This window comes from Trichoderma ghanense, assembly GCF_004382785.1.
Source record: "Trichoderma ghanense strain CCMA-1212 chromosome Unknown scaffold_10, whole genome shotgun sequence".
NCBI classification, from domain to species: Eukaryota; Fungi; Ascomycota; class Sordariomycetes; order Hypocreales; family Hypocreaceae; genus Trichoderma; species Trichoderma ghanense.
Window position 1 is genome coordinate 1,099,068 of NW_027395673.1, and position 17,786 is coordinate 1,116,853.

General features: G+C 53.2%; 5 protein-coding genes across 5 annotated transcripts; 2 read left to right on the forward strand and 3 right to left on the reverse strand.

The window, feature by feature from the left end:
• Nucleotides 1–1,668: 1,668 nt before the first annotated feature.
• On the reverse strand, nt 1,669–3,074 carry CCMA1212_007963 (uncharacterized protein; the record flags this gene model as incomplete). The annotated part of the gene is made up of 3 exons (XM_073705120.1): nt 1,669–2,312; nt 2,384–2,707; nt 2,828–3,074. 3 exons carry the CDS (start codon nt 3,072–3,074, stop codon nt 1,669–1,671), a joined length of 1,215 nt encoding a protein of 404 aa, XP_073556499.1.
• Nucleotides 3,075–5,551: 2,477 nt separating this feature from the next.
• CCMA1212_007965 (uncharacterized protein) lies at nt 5,552–7,099 on the reverse strand (the record flags this gene model as incomplete). The annotated part of the gene is made up of 4 exons (XM_073705121.1): nt 5,552–5,728; nt 5,815–5,865; nt 6,065–6,245; nt 6,831–7,099. 4 exons carry the CDS (start codon nt 7,097–7,099, stop codon nt 5,552–5,554), a joined length of 678 nt encoding a protein of 225 aa, XP_073556502.1.
• A 5,183-nt stretch (nt 7,100–12,282) lies between these two features.
• Nucleotides 12,283–13,806, forward strand: CCMA1212_007966 (Protein phosphatase methylesterase 1; the record flags this gene model as incomplete). Its single annotated transcript, XM_073705122.1, has 3 exons — nt 12,283–12,685; nt 12,764–13,584; nt 13,640–13,806. Coding segments are annotated over 3 exons (1,389 nt in total), but the record flags the coding sequence as incomplete, so codon positions are not given.
• Nucleotides 13,807–14,956: 1,150 nt separating this feature from the next.
• Nucleotides 14,957–15,688, forward strand: CCMA1212_007967 (uncharacterized protein; the record flags this gene model as incomplete). Its single annotated transcript, XM_073705123.1, has 2 exons — nt 14,957–15,025; nt 15,176–15,688. The coding sequence occupies 2 exons, from the start codon at nt 14,957–14,959 to the stop codon at nt 15,686–15,688; spliced, it is 582 nt and encodes a 193-aa protein (XP_073556501.1).
• Nucleotides 15,689–16,232: 544 nt separating this feature from the next.
• On the reverse strand, nt 16,233–17,507 carry CCMA1212_007968 (putative cysteine desulfurase; the record flags this gene model as incomplete). The annotated part of the gene is made up of 2 exons (XM_073705124.1): nt 16,233–16,315; nt 16,373–17,507. The coding sequence occupies 2 exons, from the start codon at nt 17,505–17,507 to the stop codon at nt 16,233–16,235; spliced, it is 1,218 nt and encodes a 405-aa protein (XP_073556503.1).
• Nucleotides 17,508–17,786: the final 279 nt, after the last annotated feature.

Consider the following 17,786-nt stretch of genomic DNA (forward strand, 5'->3'; position numbering starts at 1 on the left):
GCTTGTCATCTTTCAGTATTTTCTTCTTTCCTCCGTTTCAGTGACAAGACAAGGGGGCGCGGGTGGGGTTTACACAGAATATGAAGAACTAAAATAAAGACAGTCGCTTTTAATAGCTTTACCACGTACAAAGTGAAGTTATCAACTGCCTTACTGTTCTCACGGCAATCGTTTTTCTCCCATGGTTTGCCTTTTCTCTCATGGATCACATACACACGACATATTATTCATCCATTTCCATCTCTCACACTTCACACGACGGTCATCACCTTGAAATCAAATAGCCAGTATTAAGAGGGATATAACGTCAACTCCCCGAATCGAACTTGGAAAGCGTCTCCAGACAATGAAACACCTCTCTACCAAGAAATTAAAGTGCCCTGAAAGTCAACTTAGGACCTAAACCATGTTTCCCTACCTATTCCCTACCCTATCCTATCCCACCCTACTCGAATAAACCTTCATTGTAATGCCTAGCAATCTGTAAACAAAGGAAAAAGGAGGAGAAAAAGTCAATGGAAAGAGAAAGAGCAATAAAGAACACCAAAATGCTTGCAATCAAACAATCAGCTCAAAGCTGATTAAATTCCTCCCACGCCGTCCCCTGCCCCAACACCCCAAATTCCCCTTGAAACTCTTTGACCAAATCCTCGTTCGATTCAAGTCAACACTCCCCTTTTTCGAAGAAACAAAAGATAACAAAGACAGCAGTGAAAAGAAAAGATCTAATCCGCTTGTTTCCGCTGTTGTGTGCGCTGTGCCGGGCACATCATGTAAATCCCCCCTGTTCTAAGAAAGGCAAAATAAATTTTGTTTGTTCGGCCGTTGAAGCAAAATTTGACCTGCTGGTCCAGCGTTTTATGTACAGTCGAGAATCCTCCCCGTTCTGTGATATGTTCGCATCGTAATTCGTCCGTGGTTGAATATCGAGTGGTCGTAAGCCAAAAGCCGCAAGTCCGAGTCGCACCAGGTTAAAGATCCAAGCCCATAAAGAGGTATAATGCCGCGGTTGATTTTCTTGCAGTTCGCTTGGAAGTCGCCATCTTCTGCCAGAGCCAGCCAAGACGGTAGCAGAACAGGCAACAAGTGGTAGCTATTCTTTGCCGAACGTTAAAATCCTCTCGTATCTCACGTTCTGGAAAATTGAGTCCCCGACCCCACATGCAATCTCTGGCATAGAAACACCGTGGCTTAAGCGCAAGCCATGGCTATTCGTTTCTTTTTCATACTCTTCACAGTCCCTATCAATCGCGGGCGCCTCTGAGTGTTGATCCCCAATCGGAAGTACCAAGTGGAAGGGCTGGTCAAGTAGCTGCCTCTCAGATTCCAGGGCTGGGATGCTTTCTTTGGACGACAACGATGATAGGCGTTCCCAATCGATACACCCGAGGAAATCCTCAGAGTAAAATCGAGTTCCGATATCCACATATCCAGCTTCAAGGTAGCAAAAGGCTTGAACCAGTTTTCCAACTGTAAAGGACGCTATACAACAGGGCTGCATTCGGCCCCATAGGAGCTGCACCGGTGGACTTCGGGCACTTTGATTTTCGGTGAGGCGAGACGATTGACTCGGTGGTCAGAAGCATGTCCTGCTTCTTTCCGTAGCAAGTTGCCGCTGCTATTGGCTAGAACGGGACAAAGGAACCGGTTACACCATCGGCTGGTCCTTTACATCTGGTGTGACCTATCGCCCTCTCCGTATTCTCCCCACGGGCGATAAGCACCTCCTTGTGTATCCGGTATTTGCTGTGACATGAGCTGCGGCTGTGGCTGCTGCGTCTGCGTCCGCGCCTGTTGTTGTTGCTGCTGCTGCTGCTGCTGCCATGCTATCGGTGTTGTAGGCTGGACAGTGCCGCCCATTATTGCAGGGTCAATGGCATGCTCTATGCCCTCGTCCGTTCCGCCAACAGGCACACCTCCGTAGATGGGCGTGAAATGTTGCGACTGTCTCTCATATATTTGATTTTGGTGTGGCAATGGATAATAGTGCGGCGTGCCTCGACTTCCCAGCATCTCTCCGCTAAAGGACATGGATCGGGGAGGCGGCGGCATGCTGCTACTGTTCCATGCCATGTCGCTTCCAGCGGCGTAATTCGAGTTCGTCCAGGTGGTTGAGGAGGCTGATGGATTTGAATACGGTGAAAGCTGTCCACTCACGCCCATCGGAACCTCGGTTGGAAAGGGTCGCCAAATCGCGTTCGGGTCGCGAGGTTTCGCCATGGCGTCGCTGCTTGTACCCGTAGTCATCCATCCCGTCGAAGGCGGCTCTCCTATACCATACGATGGCCCAGGCGGTACGATATTTGATGATACTGTATCGCAATAGCAGTTAGCAGGGACAAGTTCGAAGAACAGAATCCTATAGATGCCCTCGACTACAAACCTTCCATGTCTGGCGGGAAAAACTCTGCCTGGGGTGTCTGAACCGCCGGATTGCCCATGCTGGGCACCGACGCAACAGGCATGGAAGGATAATGGTGACGCTGCAGCCCTTGCTCGACGGAGCTGCCACGAGATATAGCAGGCGATGAAGATGCCGTCACAGTGCTGGAGCTCCCGGGCGTTTGAGGCGGCTGTTTCTGATCGTACGGCTGCTGCTGGTCCACTGGGTGGAAGCTGCATTCCTTCTTGAGTCGTATGCAGTTGACACATCGATTTTGGTCCTCGGTAGATATAATGCAGCGTATCTTGCGTCGACGGCAATGACCTGGCACATGTTAGCAGCTGACCAGGGGCCGGCACCACCGGGCCTGAACCTCTCTCAGGCGGATAGGAGGGGGAAGAAGCGAGAGGAGGAGGAGGAGGAGGAGGAGGAGACAGGACTCACCACAGGCGATGGATGTTCTATGGTAACCCAGCTTGTTCCTCTTCTTCTCGCCCATCTGTGGCGCCAGGGATTGGGATTCCAGGAACGACGATGGGGTCGCACCACCCACCGAGGGCGTCGAGAAGGATCGTTTCAAGTAGTGGGTAGGATTTGCTCGCATGCTGGCCGCCATTGTGGAATCCTGTATCCCCCTCAGGCTCCCAGAGGGAGACTTGGGAGGTGGCATCGCAGATTGTCCGTGGTGCATCTACTCCTGTTGTGACGGGAGCCGGCATAGGACATTTGATGAGGCAGTGGCGGCGTCGACGGCTGGTGAAACGGGGGTACGGGGATCTTAGATGAGGACGACGAGATCGCGAAGGCCTTGGTGGAGGGTTCGATTGAGCAGGGAGGGAGCGACAGGGCGGCCACAGCCATGAACAGCGAGGACGGGTACAGCTGTGCTGGTGGCGTTGCAGGTGCCAATACTCTCGACCGGTGAAGCTGCAGAGCCAGGAGTGAATCACGCTGGAGCCTCAGGTGGCAAACGAATAGCTGACCTAAGACAGCTGGATATGAATGTGAGCTAGAGGAGATCCCCTACCAGCTCGTGGCCAGGCCCGATCTGGCAATCTATGAAATCTCCTTGACCTTCTGGTGCCGGACACGGGGAGATCGAGATGGGGCGGCTCTGGCGAGGACCAGATGATGGGGAGGTTGATGAAAAGAAACACAGAGCGGGAGGACGGACTTGGTGAGCCAGGTTGGCTCTGGTAGCGGCTTTGTGACACCCTACCTGTGCAATGTCTAATGCACACTCGCCCCAGTAACCATGCTCCGGGGTCTGCCATAGGGCTATTATGCCTGTCGATGGCTATGGATGCCTGCCACACTGGCTGGAGCAGAGGCAAGGGTATGCAAGGCCGACCACCCAGCCCTTTCCGGGTGTGGGGAGTGATATGGAGCTGTTTAACAGGAGGAGCCGTACGGGTACGGAGTACGGAGTCGCTCGACACCCCTCCCGGCGACACCACTCCTGCTCGAGCTTTTACAACTTTGTACATGTGAGTACGAGTATCGGGTCCACTCGATGAGAACCAGAGGGCTTAATTTTCGCTGGCCTTGGCCACAAAGGGCTGTGTGGCATGTGCCAAAGCGGCGAAGCCATTGTGAAGGGCGGATGCTTGGCTGACAGGTCAGCGACGCGGCTCTGATGACTGCAAAGAAACGGAGCCCGGCGAGAGAAAGCAAGGAAAAGAGACGAAGGGAAGAGATATTACTAGTTGTGCGTAGTTACCTGGCCTTTGGTTGTTCAAACCGTCGTCATCTTACTACAGCCGAGGTGGAGACATTGCTCCCACATGAAATGTCGTCGTCGGCCATTGAGCATCGTGCCCGGATTTGTCACTCCGAGCGGCATCGGCATGATGACAAAAAGAACGGGATTAAAGAGACGATGTCTGGCAGCATCTGCTGCATTCTAGCCAGGCATAAGGTCCCAGGTCCAGTTCGCATGCGTACCCTGCTTTTACTCTTCTTCTTCTTCCTCGCTTGGTGTGCGGCGACGAGGTAAAGGAGAAAGCAGCAAAAGCGGTCATCTCGGAGGGTGGCACACAGGCTGCCTTCTGGGTGTGTGTGTATAACGAGTGCCGGCGGACTCGGCTCGAAATTTGGGGGAAGGGCCTCTCAACGAGGACTCCGTCGACGGACAAGTACAGCTGTGTGTGGGCGTGTGCTTGGTGATATGATCTGCTTACCACCTGCCCATGGCAACCTCATCGCGATCCGTCCACCAAAATGGTACGAATGTCTCTCCCGACTCACATAGGGTTTGCCGCTAAAAGCCTGTTCTTGTCATTTTCAACATGACCTTGGGGAAGTTTGATTTGCGGGAGGCTTCATCTCGGACAACCAATAGCGTTGCCCCAGAGCCAGCGGTCGGAAAAAGCAAAAAGAAGGCTTCGAGAACCGACAGCCAGGGCCGGGTGAGACTTGTTCCAAGCTAGTCGACGGCTTACCTCTCCCACATCTTCGTATAGCCGTGTCTCGGCACATAGGGCAACGTACGGAGCAAGAAGACCAACAGCCTAGTCAAGTAGTACGAGTATCAGTAATGGTAGTGTTCTCGCTATATCGTAGTAGCAGGCTGATGGCAACGCTGGCAAGGGTGAGGCTAGTGAACCAATGATTAGTTGCACCAAAGCCAGAAAAAGCAGAGGCGACGCTGTACTATGGACAAGGGCAAAATGGAAGAAAAAAAGGAAAAGAGAAGAGAAAAGGGTACACGCCTTGTCCGACGCAAGGGAGGCGAACAAGAAAGGGCTGGGGAGTGGTGGCCCTGCCACAAGAGAGGGATCCCCTGTCGAGGCATCTGCCGGTCCCGATACTTTCAGCTTAAGCTGTTAGCTATATCGTCTGCAGGGCCGGGGAGAAAAACTTGCGGTACGGGCTCCTCCGCTCCTATTCCGTTTCGATGGAATGCGTCGGCATTTGCACACAGTACCTCTTCGTACATGCATATACATGCGTGATGCTGTCGTGTTACTACCTACCTGGAGTGGCAACGTTTGTGTAGTTCAAGTCTCTCAGTGCACGGAGTTAAGCGGCGCGGCGATGAAAAGCCAGCTCGAGGTGCGTAACGAGCAGTTGCCTTTGCGCGCGTACAAAGGACGTCGTACTGGAGAGTCGTACTGGGGAGTCGTGCAAGTTAGACGACGCACGTCAATTGTCCGAATGGAGCGTCGGTTAGGCCCAGCGCACTCGATCCCACATGTTGGTCTCGAAGAGGCATCGAACTGCGCACAATCCCCGCGTTCCCGCGTTAGGGAGGCGGCCAGGGTCAAAGAGGCCAAAGGCAGCCAGGTCCGTTCCATGAGGTCCATCTGCGGCCGCCGTCGACCGATCCCGAGATACATGGCAAGACTAAGCGATCACGGTAAGCATTTGGGACCTTGACGCCTCCCAGAACAAGTAAGCAGACGGCGTGACTTGTGTACGTAGATGCATACCGCACTAAAAGCAGCATTCTGACGAATCCTTCCGGTGAGGCATGAGATGCCCTATATGAAAAGTAAAACTTGCGCCCGTTGTTAGCAGACGTTGAAGTACCTGCTGGTTCTCATTTCCACATCTGTCTCTCTATAGACTAACATTCCTGGCCACTTCAAAGACTAAGCTCGCTTTGAAGCGGTCAATTTGCAAAGGCGGAGTTCGTGGTGCAGTGTAGACCGATACCCCTGGGCACCAACCTCCGCGTACCAGCGCGAATAGTGGCAGTCCTCCCATGCGGCGCGTTGTTGGTTCCTCGTACACAAGTCGACGGCTTTGTGCCTGATCCACGCTTGTGGGCGAAGCCAACGATCCAGTCGAGTCTTGTTCAGGCCGACGACGTTTCATCTGGGCACCTATCCACTCACCTCCAACCGAAAGCAACTCTGCTCTGCAATCTAAAGTTAGCGGGTGGGCTTATACAGCAGCTCGCAAGCAGGGCAGTCTGCGGCGACTCCCACCGGTCAGTGTCTGCGTCATAAGCGATCCCGGCTGGCCAGGCTACTAGCGCTGGGAGAAACTGTCTCGTCTGAGATTCGCATCGAGGCCGGTACTGTTAGCGCTGTGTCAACCAACGGTGAAGCAGGGTCGAAAAGACACGACGGGTACGGCGCAAGGCCCGGGCCAATGATCGGCTCTCCGTGTCTTGAGCTTCGTCAGGCACGTCGTTGGACCAAGTACGAAGCAGTTGCGCCAGCTCTGCCCTCGGAGTGCGAGGTGCGTGATCCATGCCTCAGAGAAACCAAGCACGGCGCAGGTCCGAAGGATTCGGGTTGTGGTCCTTGGGGTGGAGACGTCCGCACACTTCCGCCTTTCCCTGTGGCAGAATCCGTGTGATAAGGCTTAGACCTTAGGGCGTGGCCGCGGAACGGTGGAGAGAAAGGTAGCTGATGAATAAATGCTATTAGTTGTTCAATCCAACCCTGAGCTCAGAAGCCTCTCTTCATTGGACTGCAACGGATATACGTGTACATACCTACTGAGTACGGAGGAGTACTTTGAGCGAGTAGGAGAAGATCCACGCCATGACGATTGCTCCTCGTACGGTTCGAATGAGCACACTGTCTGACCGTTCACCCTCATCTCCTCCGACTTGTTGCAATCAGACGTTGGATTCATACGCACATATACTAGTACTGCTTCGTATGCGCGGTGCGTGTTACGCGAGTGGATCGTAGAGGTGGCGGGAGCCTTAGCACGGTATTCCGTGCTCCGTAATGGCCCCTCGGCAGCTCCCTTGCACATTGTGCCATCCAGGCTCGGTCCCTGTCAAGGCGCTGCGCTTGTTCTAAGGCCCTTTAGCGGCAGGACTTGGACAAGTGTTATTAGTTGGTTGCTGATATCCACCGCAAGCAAAAAGTGTGACCGACCGCGGCTGTCTGTGTGATGATGCCTTGTCATAAAAAGCATGTTGTTAGACATGCTCCTTGCTAGCAGAAGACGCTGCTCCAGGTCGTGACAGCCGTGGCTGGTGATCCTAAAGCCAGGCAAGGTACGCAGGACATGGACATCGGCACTGTGAGTCCCAGCTCGGCGAATGAATATCCAGGTGCGACCGAAGTTGCTGCGGCCAAGTGACGATGGGTTCTTAGCGGAATGCAACACAGGGCTGGCCGGACACGGAAGCAACGAACAAGGCGGCGAGCAAAAAGAAGCCGGTCCATCACAGCCGCCAGCATGCCGGTTTGCTATGCAAAGTATCTATGCGTTGGAATCGTATGAACCTCTTGTCCCTCTGCATGAGCAATGGACACGTCTGAGAGCCGATCGCGATCGACCTGGCGACTGACTCTCCGTGCGGTTCTGCAGCGAGAAAGCAGGCCCCGGCTGTGACGAAACGGCCCTCGGCAAGGCTGATGATGGGGAGACAAAAATTCCCCATTAGCGCGTCGCCCGACGTGCCCCTGCCAACGTCTGATCAATTCAACCGGCGTTAATCTCCTTGTTTGTGGGCCGAGATGAAGGTTTTTAGCCTTGGCAAGCACGGATCAGAAGCCGACTCCCCCGTCAGATCATGCTGGGACGACTCTGATACTATACCTAATGGTTGGCAGGCGTCGATGGAGATGCTCTGTAGACTATGTATGGTTGGTTTGTGGTTGGCGCCCAAGATGCAACGCAAGATGTGCGGCACGCATCTGCGCATCTCAGCTGCTCCAGGCCCTTGCGCCCCGTGCGACATCGGTGAAGCTCGTCCCTATGGTATTTGATCTGATAAGAGGTTTGGGTCGAGCGCAGCACGCTGCAAGGGACGGATTCCAACGGATGAAGTCGGGGCTCTGCATCTCATCTCGGAAGCGGCCAATCCATACCGGCGCCAGACATCTTGGCGACTAGCTGCATTGCTCCAACTTGGCTCGGCTGCTGGGCACTTTGCCGTCCAGTAAAGGGAATTCCAAAGTGAAGTGCAAGGACAGAGAGATGCGGTGGTAATCAGGCTGGTGTTTGGCTGGGAAGAATTGAGATGGAAGCTGAAGACCAGGCTTTTTGGGAAGGCAAGGGTCTGTCATTCCTGGGTAAGGACAATTTACCATCAGGGCAACAACGACAGGGCAAGGTATCCTACCCGGGCAAGAGGTACTGCTACTCTGGATGCGTGCCAAGAGCCAGGGCGGCCCTTTCCTTAGTACCTTAGGTGGCTTTCCTAAAAGGTCCTCGTGATATTGCAGCTTCCAGGTTCCCTGTACTACGGAGGCAATTGCACGAATAGAGATGCCATCATTACAGTACCTTGCCTTACCTACCTTATAGCAACTACCATACTTCAATCCTCACTTGCCAATTGGACTAACAGAGTCCCGTTCGCACCCGTTCTCCCAAAGCTACTTCCTATGCAAGGTACAGAAAAAAAATAATCCATCCAACCTTTGGCAGCACTGGCGCACATCTTGAATTCCGTACCTTGACTAAAAAGTGTCTCTCGAGCCCCGGCATGTGGCAGTTGCTCCCGAAAAGGCCCCCGCAAGCCTTGCAAGAAAGCTCGGATCAAACGCACCAAAACTGCTAAACGCTTGCAGGAGAAGTGCGCTGTACTTTGCATGGAGACGTTCGGTAGGTACCTGGCCGGACTGTTGCAAAGGTGCACCGCGCCCATTGTGGAAGTTGCCCAGGTACCGCAGATCTAGGTAACCTCGAGGTTGTCTATTACTGTACCTAGCGTCCATCGTACTCGTACTTTGAGGCAGCTTCCGCATCGGAACCGCAGCGACTCCGCAGCTCTTCATGTGCAGCTGCTTCCCCGGCTGCTCAGTGCACCATTTGCGGCTTAGACCGTTTGATACCTCAATCTATGGGAAACTGGTTGGCTCCTCGTCACGTCAAAATTTCTTGTTTTTCTTGCTTCGCCTAAGGACCTCCGGAGCCCCGTGCTATAATATCTTGCCTGCCCATCTCGCTTGTGGCTGCCATTGATGAAATCAGACAGGTCAGAAGTTCAATTGGAGGCCATTGGAGTGTTACCCAACAGCTACATCAGGACTACTACAGGTACTTTGCTGGAACCGTTTGAGTTGCTGCTTGCGATATTGACATGTGCTCGGCAAGTGCTGCGCTTGTGTGTATCCGTCTTGTCCTCTTCGCTCCCTTGCCTGTTGTCATTTAACCAGTGTTGGTTAGATTTCACGCCCGCACGTCTCCTCTTGAGGTCCCATACAGTAGGATCCTTGCTCCCCATCTCGTCCGGACAATATCAGGCTTAATTACCTGTTGATCTGAGCGGCGCCTTTTGCGTGTCTAAGCCTCGAATAGGCACCACACATGGCGCGGCCTTCAGGGCTATGTATCTCTGGTCAATGACCTTTCAGACATCTCTCAACCGTCATCAGAAGCATTCATCCGGTCTTGTTGACGCAGGGAATTCCTGCTCTCAATACTAATAAGGTAGCCTACGAAGATGATCCACCGGGCGGAATACGGACATGCGAGTGTGCGCACAAGTATTACAGTACCGTCCAAGCAACTCAAGCCCCTACATAACTTGCAAATTGTGTCATCCCATGTCAACAGAAAAGCAGATTGCCCTCCACCCAAATGCAGCTAACAGCTAGGTTAAAATGATATCTGACAAGCTTCCAAGTCCAAATCGCGAGTGAGTACCTCGCAGATATTTGCCATCTCATTTAGAAATCTCCTGTGCAAGATTCGATCCTCCATGCCCAACAGCCCGCCCCCCGTAAACGGCGAGTTCCCGTTCGGCTCGGCCCTCTCCGTGTAAGCACCTAGACCACGATTTAACGCGGCATCGTGATGCTGTCTTAATGAACGCTCAACGTTGATAGTGCCAACTTTATAACTCATCCAAAGGCATGTTTGTACATCGGTCTGCCGACTAGTCGCCCTGCTGCATGCTGACCAGGTTCTCAATAGGCTGGTTGATACCGGCTGAGCTCATCGATGACCTGCAGGGAGAGCGAGCGGTACAATGCCTCAAAATGTCCCCCTGCGCTGCACTTGCGAACAGAACTCCGTGCCTTGGAAGCCCAGATGGGTGCATGTCGTTGTGTTGACACCTATTCTTAGGACCGGTTGAAACAGCCGCCCAAAGGGATATTGTTTCATTGCCAACTTTCTGTCTTGTCTCAAAATTGCTTGAAAATTCCCCAGCTCTTCGATACACTCCGGACGAAAACATCCGGGCCATTCGTCTTCATTGTGGCACCTATTGCAAGCTGTTATTGCTTCCTCGCTGCTCAAGGAAGAGGCGCTTCTCTGCTGCTGAAGGTTCACAACTTTGTCCGACTCGTCGAGAGGTGTCATCGATGAGCTGAATCAGGGGTTTGGCACATGTCTCCTGCATGTGTGTCTCTCCCTAATGTGACACCCCTCACCAGCCAAGCAATAGTCGCACGAACTATTGAAAGACATCGGCTACGTGTACCAGCATTAGCCGACAACACGATATGAGATCTTGGTTCCGTGTGGCTGGGACCATAACCATGACCATGTCCTAGGAACATGCGGTGTGTAACCCGAGCTGATGCATGTCTCACAATCCGGAGTACGAGTAGCAAAATTTTATCAAACGTCAGCGCTGTTTTCTAGTAGAACATCCATATCCGGAGCTTGGCGTCACGACTACTGCATCCTCTGAGACACGTTTCAACTCATCGAATCCATTACCGCCAGAGCGTATGATGGGAGATATACTGTACATACACTCAGCTACAGTATGTTTTGATGATGTTCATCACTTGTGTCTGAGTGCTGACATAGCTAATATGGATTGAATTGATTACTGTCCTTGTGACCTGGTGAGCGATGGGCGATAGAGATGTGATGCGTGTTTCGGGCGATACGAGTGGGCTCAAAGCAGAAGGCAATACGCTTTGCCACCTCAACTGCTCAAATGAGCCATCTTTTTCTCGCCTCCCCGCAGATTCACTCCAAGTATTGACTTCAAAACCCAGCTGGGGATCCCTCGTTAGGTTAATCACTCTTACGGAATCCCGAGGAAGCGTATGAGCGTATGGATAGACTGCTTGGGCTGAACCCTACCCCGAGGGCAGGCACTCATGCAATGCACTACAGCCAAGCGATCGACCGAGAGTTTACTCCTAGGCTTGATCCCGGGTATCGCTCTGGCTAGCCAGTAAATGCTCGATATGTGAGGTGCTAGAAGATTCTTTCGTGAGAATGGACCTAAGATATTACGCGCCATCGTGATTATAGTTGTGTGACATCAACATTAGATGGGACTGTGTAAGCACTTCTCTGGAGCTTCTTTTGTTGTATAATCTCACCATGCTGAGGTGGTTAGTGAGTTAAGAGAAAACATCGTGGGCTTGCAGACTGGGAATGGCTGTGTAGCATCACTTGATTCTGTCAGCTTTTAAGCTCCATCAAGAAGGGTATTACAAGGAGAGGTGACATCATGCACACGCGTTTCTCTGCTTTTTCTCGAGTTTGAAGAGAACTTGGAAGCTTTCAGAATATTACACTTATAGGCGACTACAAAAGCATCTTTTGTATATCAAATTTGTAGTACGAGCCCTCAAGCCAGTCTTGCCAGTGTCTGCTCACTCCGCTTATTCATATTGGCATTTGGTGTCACGATCGAAGGTTACAAGCTACACGGGCAATTGAGTATTCTCTAGATTCCTACCTAATTGACTGAATTTGTGGTTAATCTTGGCCAAATACTAGATTATTGTCTTCTTCTCGAGCTTCTCATGGCATATCTTCGCAACATGTAGCTGAGAGGGTGGCAATGTACTGTAAACACACTGTATGATGGCTGGTAGCCTGCGCACAGCACACAGTGTTCGCAGGTAATGACCCACACGAGCAATCTGACTGACCAACCAATGCGGCTGAACTCTCTTCACTGGCGTTCGTTTCGTAACCATGAGCTACATTCTGCGGACATACAGACCAAAACCTTCGGCCCAAAGTGCGGCGAGCCGATCATCTCACACCGCGATATCTCTCGCTGCTATGCAGACGATATTTGACGACTCCCACAGGCATTGGTGATACACGCACGACTCGGCAGTTTCCCAGTGATTCAACGTCATCAGTTGCTTTTCTCCCCAGATCGTCCAGAGCCCCCGCATCTGCGAATGGCTGGACCTTGATCGGCACATCCTCCATCTGCTTGTCGTCGGCAGCGTGCTCCAGCAACGGCACCATCATGAGCGACCTACAGCGAGCTTGGGCAAAGTCAAAGCTCGGGCTGCCCCCCCAGCCCTTTGAGGAGCTGGACGAGGCTGAGGAGGACCAGGTGCCGGAGCTGCCAGAGGGGCTGGACGACGATTCCTCCTCGGCCTCTTCGGTATCTTCGACGGGGACAATCATCCCGACGCCGAGCCAGAAGCTCTTTGCTCGCCCCCAAGGGTAACTACACCTGAGCTGCTGCAACGACGAACTTGGCTTGTTTGAATCAATGGGCTTGTCGGGCTGACGGGTACGCAGCGTAGCGAGGGGCCGGACGCTGGAGCAGATTCCCTGGACAACCTACTTTGAACGAGAGCTGTTTCTCAAGTCGGAGACCAACCCGGACGTGACTTACCATGTCTACCTCAGCTCGCCGTCGGATAAGGGTCCTCTGTATGTCATGCATCACGGAGCTGGATCCTCGGGGCTCTCCTTTGCACTGGTGGGGGCCGAGATACGGAAACGACTGCCCAATGCCGGCATTCTGGCAGTCGACTGCAGGGGACACGGCTCCACCACTGCTCCGGACGGCGCAGCTCTGGACTTGCGGCTGGATACCTTGTCGTCTGATCTGTTTGCCATGGTTGAGGGCACAAAGAAGCAAATGGGCTGGAAGGAACTGCCGCCGATAGTCCTTGTGGGCCACTCCCTAGGCGGCGCCGTCGTAACGGATCTGGCCATGTCTGGGAAGCTGGGAAATGCTCTCCTGGCGTATGCCGTCCTGGATGTCGTCGAGGGTTCCGCAATCGATGCTCTTCAGAGCATGCAGACGTATCTATCGACGCGGCCAGGAGGATTCGCCACTGTCGAATCGGGCATCGACTGGCATATCAGGACCCGGACTGTCAGAAACTCTGTTTCCGCGAGAGCATCCGTGCCGGCGCTGCTGGTCTGGGACGAGAGCAAGGACGCCTCTCGCCCGTGGAGGTGGAGGACGAATCTCGCGGCCACGCAGCCTTTCTGGGAAGATTGGTTCGTGGGCTTGAGTAAGAAGTTCCTGGGGGCTCGTGGTGGGAAATTGCTGCTGCTTGCCGGTACAGATCGACTGGACACGGAGTTGACCATTGGCCAGATGCAAGGTAAGTCTGTGGATGTCCGTAGCTGCCGAGAACACACTGACATGATATCGTACAGGCAAATATGCTTTGCAGGTGTTCCCTGATGCCGGGCACTTCATCCACGAGGATAAGCCCGAGCAGACCTCTGTGGCTCTTGTGGACTTTTACCGACGGAATGACCGCAGTGCCTTGGTTCTGCCACCCAAGGTCTCTGAGCTCCTGAGACAGGGCAAAAAGGTGTGATGGATTGTTGAACAGGGCTGGACTCCTGTGAGTGCCTAGTAGTGGGTGGATATATGGCTTTGAGGCGTTTTGAAAGGAACTCGCATTTGCGTACGTATAAAACTTGGTGCTCACGCTCTTATTTGCCGTCCCTCTTAGATAGACTGTTTGACGATAACAAGGCATTGACTGAATACTTTCACTAGGGGTGTGATCTGAGGATGTAGGCTTTGGATGTGGATGATGAGGTGTTGAGCTATCTTATTCCACATACACGCGTCTTGTCGGTTCGGTCACAGCATATCAGACTCATTTGTATGCCGGATTAGTGAGGTCCGCCCTTGAGGTACAATCAGAAACAGTCCGGGATAGCGATTACCAAGGCATCTAGGCAATCTTTACTACCTATACCTCTGATCGACTCGGGGAGTGTGAAGAATGCATGTATTATCAACTGATTCGTCGATTCTCTCTGCCGAGCGATATACATGTATCCCAAGTCTATGCTGTTCTGTTTCGGTCAGTCTACAAGGTACATGCGATTACTACAGCTGTATTCCGTACTTGGGCAATGAATTGAGGCCGTTTGCGAAGCACATACACACGACCGAGATACCTTGGCAGCTGTGACGTTTATTGATGCCACCCTACGACTCCTACCAGCCGGCAATTGCGAGTACGAAAACGCAACCCCAACACAACATTGAAGTCACGAGATGTCGGGACGCCCAAAGAGTCCAGGTCCGTTGCCAGATTTGGCCACGATTGGCCGCAGCCCCTGGAAATCCTTTCTTCTCCGCTGTGGCTTCAGCACCATTGACCGCCTAGGGGAGCGCTGAGCGAATAGGCGCCAGGGTGCCCCAGCCCGCTAAGTGCGCCCTTCCCCAGGCCCGCCAAATCGGGAGCGCGGAACATCGCTAGCGGGCCAGAAGAGAGGGAGAGGAGCCCCATCTGGGGCTAGTGCCTGGGCTGATGGGTGCAGGCGCAATTGAAGCCATTCCTGCTTGTCCTCCCCTTCCCTTGGCTTCTCTAACCGGTTGTTTTCTTTCTCTCCCCTGCATCTTCTTGTGACGCTCAAGATCCAGACTCTACCGCTTGCTTTATCATTGCCTGTCTTAGAATCACAGCTTTACGCGCTACCCAATCATATCTTGTCTCCCAGTCGTCCAAGATGAAGGCCTCCGTGCTCTCGCTCGTCTTCCTGTCCGGCCTCGCCGCCGCCCAGATCCCGGATTGTGCTGTAAGTCATGACAGTGTCAATCGCGCCAATCCGTTCAGCGTCTTTATAAGAGGGGACAATTGCTCTGGATTACATGGAATCCAAGCATTTCCACTCCATCACCGGCATCAGCAACAACAGGAGATTGTCGGTCAACTAACACGGTAACAGACCGGCTGCGTCACCAAGTTCACCACCGGCACTTCCATCGCCGGCTGCGGACAGCTCGACATTGCCTGCATCTGCAAGAATGCCGACTTCCTCAACGGCATCGCCTGCTGCCTGACCACGGCATGCGACAAGGACGGCCAGGCCCAGGCCGTTAAGTACGCCAAGCAGATCTGCTCCTCCGCCGGCGTCTCCACGCCCGACGACGTTGTCTGCAACGAAAGCTCGTCGAGCGCGACCGAGTCTGCCACTGCCACCGACGACTCTTCCACGACCGCCACGACTGGCTCTTCCGAGTCCACCACCGCTGAGTCGTCTGAGACGACTGCCGCAGACAGCTCTTCTTCTGCCCCTGCCACGACAAACTCCGCTTCCCGAACAACCGGCTCTTCCGCGACTAGAGCTTCGCAGACGGCTTCCTCGGCTTCGCAGACGAGCACCAACGTCGCGGCCCCGCTGGCTTCTGCCGGCAGCCTGGTTGGCGCCGCCATCGCTGTGCTGGCCGCGGCCCTCTAAGCTGTTGATCGGACTACCTCGCAAAACAACGAGGAGCCTGGGCAGACAGGTTTCAAAATAATCATGGGCTCTGGGTGCTGTTTCCGATGACATGTTTGCTTTTAGTGGGGGATCGCAGATGTAACGACAATACGAGCTGAACGCAATGGGTTGTTTGATTAAGCGAGAGGTGCTTTGTCTGCTAAGCGAGTTCTCTATCGCTGGGATACCATACCATAATACCGAGTGCTACTACTAATTTACTTAATACGTTTGTGTTTGAATGCCCCTCCCTTCACTAGCATATGAGCATACGATGACTGCTTTGAGCGACGTGGCGTGCATTGTTCAAGACATTGTTTTGCATGTTTCACGTGTGGAGGTCGAAATATCATGATAGGATTCACCATCAGTGACTTTGAGGTCATATTTCTGACTTACGTTAGCGAGGAGTTCCTCAATCACTACTACTAGGTAGGTAGGTATTCACTCAGATACATTCTTCATATCTAACGGACATCGGCCACGCTCTGTAGTTTCTTTATCCTCAGCGTCATCGCCTCGTTCAAGCTTCAGCTCTTGTTGCTCCGCTTTCACGGTTGTCCAATACATCTTCCAGTGCACGAATAAGCCCTCTGACTTCCTCCACTGTAAGAAATAGTCAGCTCATATTCTTCACCTGGATTCAGTGACTTGGAAACTCACATGTGTTGTAATGCACCATGCTCACTCTCACAACCCCGTCCTTGCCCAAGCCCAGCGTCTCTCTCACAAGCCGGTCCGAGTAAAACGTTCCCCAGCGGAACGCATAATTCGTCCTTCTTTCCACCTCTTCCACGAGAGCCTGCGAGTTCCAGCCCCTAACAGAGAAGCTGACGGTTGCTACTCGACGGGAGGTGTCCTCCTCCGGTTCGCCATAGATGGTAAAGTCACCTGCTCTCGTTCTGAGGAACCTTAGGAGTTCCCGCTGAAGCGAACCTTCGTGTGAGGTGATATTGTCCCACTTCTCCTCTAGGTACTCGACCACTTTCGGGATGGACTGGACCAGCTCATATGATCCGCCCGCAAGGCCGAGCTTGTCCTCCAAGGAGGCAGAAGGGTTGAAGAAGTGGCCTAGCGGTCTCAGATTGGTCTGCGCGCTCCAGCTGCCGTAGAGCATGGAGACATGGGGTCCGTAGACCTTGTACCATGAGAAGCAGTAGAAGTCGACGCCAAACGCCTTTACGTCGATCGGCCGATGGGGAGCATAGGCCACGGCGTCGACACACAGAAGAGCCCCGACGCTGTGAGCTACATCTGCTATGGCTCGCACGTCGTTGATTGTCCCCAGGATGTTACTCGCGTGCGTACAGGTGACCAGTCTCGTCTTGGGGGTGACAAGAGGACGCAAAGTCTCGGTGGAAAGCTTTGGGTTCGGGCCGAGCGTTGGCTTCCACCACCTGAGGACGAGGTTCTGCCGCTCCGCCAGATCGACCCACGGAGCAATATTCGCCTCATGATCTATGCGAGACACAATGATTTCATCGCCGGGGTTGAACTTGAGGGCATAGGAGAGATTGCGGAGGAGCTGCGTGGTGGAAGAGCCAAAGACGATTTCATCCGGGTCGGCGTTGATGTACTTGGCAGCGGCCTGGTAGCCGGCCCTGTACGCGGATGTGGATTTCTTGCCGACGGCGTAGGAGGCGCCGAGCTGGACGTTGGTTGAGCTGAGGTAGTCCTTGATGGAGTCGATGACGGGGCCGAGGGTTTGGCTGCCGCCGGCGTTGTCGAAGAAGATTTGGTCCTGGTGGAGGGCGGGGAAGTTGTCCCGGACTTGTTTCTGGTGGTCTTTGAAAGGCATGCCTGGACTGTGACAATGTATGACGGGCTACAGGCGAGTAGTAACTGACTGTTATATGTGGTGAAGCAACTTGATATGTCAGGTATTTTCGCTGGCTAAGATGAGGGGACGTTGAGGTTCCGGGCTTCATACGTGATATTGGAACCGAAAGCCGTGTTATTATCCCCTCACCCCGCCAAAAGTAATAAGTAGACTTTCCGATGCGGTTGAATCGGCACAATTCTATAAGCCGACGCGAGACGGGAACAGAGCAGAGGTTCTATGGATCACTGGTGTGTT